General features: G+C 40.6%; 1 protein-coding gene across 1 annotated transcript; it reads left to right on the top strand.

Annotated features, from left to right (window-relative positions):
- The first annotated feature begins 817 nt into the window (after positions 1-817).
- Positions 818-7,376, top strand: LOC145952491 (uncharacterized). Its single transcript, XM_083064861.1, has 3 exons — positions 818-3,729; positions 3,932-6,757; positions 6,881-7,376. Exons 1-3 carry the CDS (start codon positions 818-820, stop codon positions 7,374-7,376), a joined length of 6,234 nt encoding a protein of 2,077 aa, XP_082920987.1.
- The last annotated feature ends 153 nt before the right edge of the window (positions 7,377-7,529 follow it).

The following is a 7,529-nucleotide window of genomic DNA, read 5'->3' as shown; positions in this document are numbered from 1 at the left end:
AATCAATTATTGAGGCAAAGAAAGCATCCCTTCGACACCCTTACGGGACACGTACAAAGACCAAAATCATGGAAGGGATGGTAGATGACTTGGAGCAACAGCATGAGGAGCTGAGAGGAGATGTAAATCAGTTGAAAGAACAAATGGGAAAAATTTTGGACTTGTTGCAGTCAATGGAATCCAAAAAAGGGGCAAATGGAGAGTCGTCTAAACAGCCTCATGAGTCACCTGATTACCCTCCTGGGTTTACTCCACGCACGCAACCCAACCCGAATGTTCAAAGGTACACACCACCTGTCATCCTAACGACCTCAGAAAATGACCATCATGTTTCCACTTCAAACCTTCAAGGCCAAGTTCCATTACCTCCATATGGTTTACCTCCGGGATACACGCCACCTGTGGCTAATATTCCTGAGGGTAATCCATCTACCTCCACCTTAAACCCATCACATCCAACACAAACCCAAAACCTAACCCTTGAAGCTAATGACCCACAAATTCCAACCCACTCAATTGCTCATGCACCACCTAATGTAAGTCATGGCGAAAGGCCTCCTAATAACCAGGGATTAGTTCCTGCACCAACTGTTATTGTACACCATCGTCATTCGGAAGATATTCCCATGACGATAAGCTTCAATCGTTGGAAGATAGATTAAAGGCCATAGAGGGATTCGACAATTATGGTTTCAATGCTGTGGACTTGTGTCTGGTTCCTGATGTTATAATTCCTCCCAAGTTTAAAGTTCCAGAACTTGATAAATACAAGGGAGATACATGCCCAAGGAATCATCTCACTATGTATTGTCGAAAGATGGCCTCCTGTGCTCATGATGACAAATTGTTGATTCATTTCTTCCAAGAAAGCCTTATTGGAGCAGCATTAAGTTGGTACATGAGCCTGGAGCGAGGAAGAGTACGCACATGGAAAGACTTGGCAGAGGCTTTCTTGAAACAGTACAAGTATAATATGGACATGGCCCCAGATCGCACACAGTTACAAAATATGATAAAGAAAGAGAATGAGACCTTCAAGGAATATGCCCAACGATGGAGAGGGGTAGCTGCTCAGGTACAACCTCCATTATTGGAAAAAGAGATGGTCACGATGTTCATTGATACACTCCAATCCCCCTTTTATGACAGGATGATTGGAAATGTATCATCAAACTTTTCAGATTTGGTCATCATTGGAGATAGGGTTGAGATGGGAGTTAGAAATGGGAAGATTGCACACATGACAACAGGATCCACAACCATCAAGAAACCCTTAGAAACCACAAATAAGAGGAAAGGAGGTGAAACAAATGCAGTGATGACAACACCAGTCAGACCTAACTACAATCCTATTTCTTTCATACCCAATTATAGACCCCAATATATGTATAACCCACAAATTGCAACAGTTTCTTTGCCACCATACCCGCAACCTTATCCATCTAGAATGCCTTATCGGCCACCTACAGCGCCACCACAATTTCAAGTACCCCAAGAAAATCAATCGGCAATTTCGCCTCCCATGGTGAATAATGCTCAAAGAAGGGGAAATAATCAACCAAGGACTCTAGCTCCGATCCCTATGACCTACACTGAACTGCTACCACATCTGGTTCAAAATGCTCTAGTTGAGCCTCTTCCTATAAAGCCTGTCCAACCTCCATATCCAAGAGGTTTTGATTCAAATGCCAAATGTGAATATCATGATGGGGCAATAGGCCATTCAACTGAGAAATGTTGGGGTTTGAAACACAAGGTACAAGACTTGATAGATGCAGGATTATTAAGCTTTAAGGAAAGCGAGCCGAATGTAAGAAATAATCCACTTCCAGGTCATGGGACTTCATCGGTTAATGCTATCAAAGAAGAATGTACTCCACAAGTGACAGAAGTAGAGAAGATCCGAACCCCCATGAGATTCATTTTTTCAGAATTGTGCAAATATGGGATGATTAAGGGAGAGTCTCGCAAAGTAGGAGTATGCGATTTCCACCCTACAACCACACATTCTATTGAGGAATGTGGCAAATTCAAGGAAATATTACAAGGCATGATTAACTCAAACTTTGTTCAGGTGAGCCAGGTGCATACAAAAGAGGATGTATTGATGATTCAATCAAACGAAAAGTCCAGCATGACTACTCCAAAACCACTGGTAATCACTTTCACAAAAAACACTTTCGCGTCAACACCTAGTACCCTTAAGCCACTTGTTGTGCAAATTCCAGCTCCTTTCCATTACAAGGACACTAAGGCAGTTCCATGGTGTTACGAAATGAAGGTAGAAAGTGAATATGTGAATGCCCAACAAAAAGAAGGAATTGACACTACAGAAACCAACGTAACAAATATCGCAGGAGTAGGTGGAATGACCCGTAGTGGTAGAGTCTATACTCCAGAAGAGTTAAGAGTAGAAGGCTTGACAAAAAACCATAAGCAAAAGGAAAATACAATTATCAATGAAGAGGTTTCAAGTGTTAAGAGGAGAGATGATGAAAAAGTCATGGGGAAAAAGAAAAAGGAAGTGTCGGATGAAGAAGTCTCAGAATTTCTTAAGTTTATTCGACAAAGTGAGTACAAGCTCATTGATCAATTAAATCATACTCCTGCAAGGGTATCTTTGTTATCAGTGCTGATGAATTCTGAAAGTCATAGAAAATTATTGATGAAGATCTTGAATGAAGCTCATGTGTCCAATGACATCACATTAGACACATTTGGCGGCATTGTTGGTAACATTACAGCCAATAACCACCTCACTTTCACAGATGATGAAGTCCCAGCTGAAGGAAGGGGACATAACAAGGCTTTACACATCTCTGTGAAATGCGCAAATCACATTTTGGCTAGAGTGCTTATCGATAATGGGTCCTCATTAAATGTGATGCCCAAGTCAACACTGGATCGATTGTCTTGTGATGGGACACATATGAAACCCAGTTCTATGATTGTGAGGGCCTTTGATGGATCACGAAGGGAAGTTATGGGGGAGATCGAAATCCCTGTCCAAATTGGCCCATTCACCTTCAACATAACTTTTCAGGTCATGGATATTAAACCTGCATACAGTTGTTTATTGGGAAGACCATGGATCCATTCAGCTGGGGTTGTTCCCTCTTCTTTACATCAGAAGCTGAAATTTATTGTGGAGGACAAGCTAGTGATTGTCTCGGGTGAGGAAGACATGTTGGTGAGTTGTCCTGCTCCCACCCGTTATATTGAAGCAGCTGAGGAGGCTTTGGAAACTTCGTTTCAGTCATTGGAAATAATTAGTACTGCTTATGTTGAATCTCCAATGGGAAGTCCACAACCATCAAGTGCATCCATGATGGTTGCAAAGGTCATGATGAATGGAGGGTATCAGCCAGGACTTGGGTTGGGAACATGCTTGGAAGGAGTCACGAAATTAATAGAATTGCCAGAAAACAAGGGTCGATGGGGGTTAGGGTACAAACCTACTCAAGCCGATAAAAGAAGAATGGCAGAAGAAAATAGAGAGAAAAGGTTGGCTCGTCTAGAGAATCGAGAGCCTAAAGTTCAGAGGATTCCCATTTGTCATCTTTATCAAAGCTTTCAAAGTGGAGGGGTGGTGCACGCAGACCAAGTGGCTATGATTAAGGAAGATAATGATGATAATCACGCCAACTTTGTGTGTCCGTGTGATCCATGTGAAGAGCTCCATAATTGGAAGATCATTGAATTTCCTGTGACTTTTAATTCAATTTCAAAGTAATTGTCACACAAACTCTACAATTATTCCCGTGATTTTAGTATGACTTTTGTTAATGGGCTTGCATGTTGTCTTTCAGTATATCATATGAATGAAATGCATTTTGATCTTTTTGTCATATGTTCTCTCTATCCTTTAATCTTTCTTTTCTCTCATTTATTGCTCCAACCTTCATTTTCTTTCATCAACCCTAAATTGCAGATTCAATAATAACCATGCCAAAAATAATAACGCTAATATCCCATGTCACGATTTTGATCACCCCATTAATGAGGCTCAAGAAGATGACAATGACCTGAGCACTCCACCAGAAATAGAAAGGTTGATAGAACAAGAGGATCGGGTGATCCAACCCCATGAAGAGGAACTTGAAGTAATCAATCTGGGAAATGAAAATGATAAAAAAGAAATAAAAATAGGAGTTGCTATAAAAGGGGAAGAAAGAAATAAGTTGCTTAAGTTGTTATTTGAGTATGCTGATGTCTTCGCGTGGTCATACCAAGACATGCCTGGGTTGGATTCTAGCATAGTTGAGCATCACTTGCCATTGAACCCAGAATGCACACCAGTTAAGCAAAAATTGAGACGCATGAAGCCAGAGGTCTCTTTAAAGATAAAAGAAGAAGTAAAGAAACAATTTGATGTTGGATTCCTTGCAGTGGCAAAGTACCCTCAATGGGTTGCCAATATAGTTCCTGTCCCAAAGAAAGATGGAAAAGTTCGAATGTGTGTTGACTATAGAGACCTTAACAGAGCTAGTCCCAAAGATGACTTTCCATTGCCACATATAGATGTTCTAGTGGATAACACTGCCCGACATGCTTTCTTTTCGTTCATGGATGGATTTTCAGGATATAATCAAATAAGGCTGGCTCCTGAAGATATGGAGAAAACTACATTCATTACATCATGGGGAACATTTTGTTATAAAGTGATGCCCTTTGGATTGAAGAATGCTGGAGCAACCTATCAACGAGCTATGGTGACTTTGTTTCATGATATGATGCATAAAGAGATTGAAGTTTATGTCGATGATATGATTGCTAAGTCCAGGACGGAGGTAGAACATATCACAAATCTACAAAAGCTATTTGTGCGGCTAAGGAAGTATAAGCTCCGACTTAACCCTTCCAAATGTACTTTTGGTGTGAAGTCAGGAAAATTGTTGGGATTCGTGGTTAATGAAAATGGTATAGAGGTGGATCCTGACAAAGTGAGAGCAATTTTAGAAATGCCAGCTCCAAGTACTGAAAAAGAAGTTCGTGGTTTCTTGGGGAGGTTGAACTATATTGCCAGGTTCATATCTCAATTAACTGCAACCTGCAATCCGATTTTCAAGTTACTGCGCAAGAGTCAACCAGTGATATGGAATGAAGATTGTCAAAAAGCTTTTGAGAAGATGAAGCAGTATTTACAAAACCCTCCAGTTTTGGTACCTCCCACCTCGGGGAGACCTCTCATTTTGTATATCTCGGTACTTGAGGAATCTATGGGTTGTGCACTGGGGCAACATGATGCATCTGGAAGAAAAGAACAAGCAATCTATTACTTGAGCAAAAAGTTTACAGATTGTGAAAGAAGGTACTCTCTGGTAGAGCGAACCTGTTGTGCTTTGGCTTGGGTTACTCGACGTTTAAGACAATACATGTTAAGTCACACTACTTGGTTAGTATCCAAGATGGATCCGATCAAGTATATATTTGAAAAGCCTGCTTTAACGGGTCGAATCGCTCGCTGGCAAATGTTATTATCAGAGTATGATATTGTGTATGTAACCCAAAAGGCTGTTAAAGGCAGTGCGTTGGCTGAGTATTTGGCTCATCAACCCATAGACGATTATCAATCAATACAATATGATTTTCCAGATGAAGATATCATGGCTTTGTTTGAGGAGGGAGAGTCCATAAATAGAAAGAGGTGGATGTTGTTATTTGATGGAGCTTCTAATGCACTGGGGCATGGAATTGGGGCAGTGTTGATCACTCCAGAGGACCGATTAATCCCTTTCACTGCAAGGTTGGGTTTTGATTGTACTAACAATGTGGCAGAGTATGAAGCATGTGCAATGGGGGTTCTAGCAGCTTTGGAGTTCAAGGCTAGAGTGTTAGAAGTTTATGGAGACTCAGCATTGGTTGTCCATCAACTCAGAGATGAGTGGGAAACTCGGGATTCTAAATTAATCCCATACCACTCATACATCAAAAATTTAATGGAACAATTTGAGGAAATAACTTTCCATCACATCCCTCGCGAGGAAAATCAACTGGCTGATGCCTTGGCTACATTGTCTTCGATGTTCAAGATTAGTCAAGGAAAAGAGGTTCCACTGATAAGAATACATAATCAAGGTCAACCAGCATATTGTCAAGCAATAGAAGAAGAACCAGATGGAAAACCATGGTTTTATGACATCAAACGCTATCTAAAAGACAGAGAATACCCTCCTAGAGCTTCAGAAAATGACAAGAAAACTTTGAGGAGGTTGGCAATGAGTTTCTTCTTAAATGGAGAAGTACTTTATAAAAGAAATCATGACATGGTTTTGCTTAGATGCGTTGATGCTAAAGAAGCTATGGAAATCATGGAAGAAATCCATGAAGGTTCATTTGGAACACATGCAAATGGACATGTAATGGCAAGAAAGATCCTAAGATCTGGCTATTATTGGTTGACCATGGAGGCTGATTGCTGTAGTCATGTGAGGAAGTGTCACAAGTGCCAAATTTATGCAGATAATATTCATGTTCCCCCAACATCTTTGAATGTATTGGCCGCTCCATGGCCCTTTTCAATGTGGGGAATAGACGTGATTGGTCCAATAGAACCAAAAGCATCCAATGGGCATCGATTCATTCTTGTTGCTATCGACTATTTCACTAAATGGGTTGAAGCAGCTTCTTATGCCAGTGTGACCAGAAATGTGGTGGTCAAATTCATCAAGAGAGATTTAATTTGTAGATACGGGTTGCCAAGTCGGATCATTACTGACAATGGGACCAATTTGAACAACAAAATGATGAAAGAGTTGTGTGAAAGTTTCAAGATTCAACATCACAATTCTTCACCATATCGCCCTAAGATGAATGGGGCAGTGGAAGCAGCAAACAAGAATATTAAAAAGATTATTCAAAAGATGGTGGTCACCTACAGGGATTGGCACGAAATGCTTTTTTTTGCCCTACATGGATATCGCACTTTCGTTCGCACCTCTACTGGGGCAACTCCATATTCGCTGGTTTATGGTATGGAAGCAGTACTTCCCATTGAGGTTGAGATACCTTCTCTAAGAGTATTGGCTGAAACCAAACTTGAGGAAGCGGAATGGGTTCAGGCTCGCTATGATCAGTTGAACCTCATTGAAGAGAAAAGATTGAATGCCTTATGTCATGGTCAGTTATATCAAAAAAGGATCAAGAGAGCTTTTGACAAAAAGGTTCATCCGCGAGAGTTTCAAGAAGGAGATTTGGTATTAAAAAAGATATTGCCACCCCAAAGAGATCATAGAGGGAAATGGACCCCGAATTATGAAGGGCCCTATATGGTAAAAAAGGCTTTTTCAGAAGGAGCTTTGATTCTCACAAATATGGATGGAGAAGATCTGTTGAATCCGATAAACTCTGATGCAGTCAAGAAATACTATGCATAAAGGAGAGCATAAAATAATAACAAAAAGAAAAGGCTCGCTAGGCTGAAAACCTGAAAAGGCAGCTTAGGCAAAATTTAGAGTGACCTGATAGGCTGAAAACTCGAAAAGAGCGGCCTATGCAAAAGTTAAGGTCTAAAAAAAATAAAAGAAATA

This window comes from Cajanus cajan, chromosome 10, assembly GCF_000230855.2.
Source record: "Cajanus cajan strain Asha chromosome 10, NIPB_CcT2T_4, whole genome shotgun sequence".
Taxonomy (NCBI): domain Eukaryota; kingdom Viridiplantae; phylum Streptophyta; class Magnoliopsida; order Fabales; family Fabaceae; genus Cajanus; species Cajanus cajan.
This window is presented reverse-complemented; position numbering and strand designations above follow the sequence as displayed.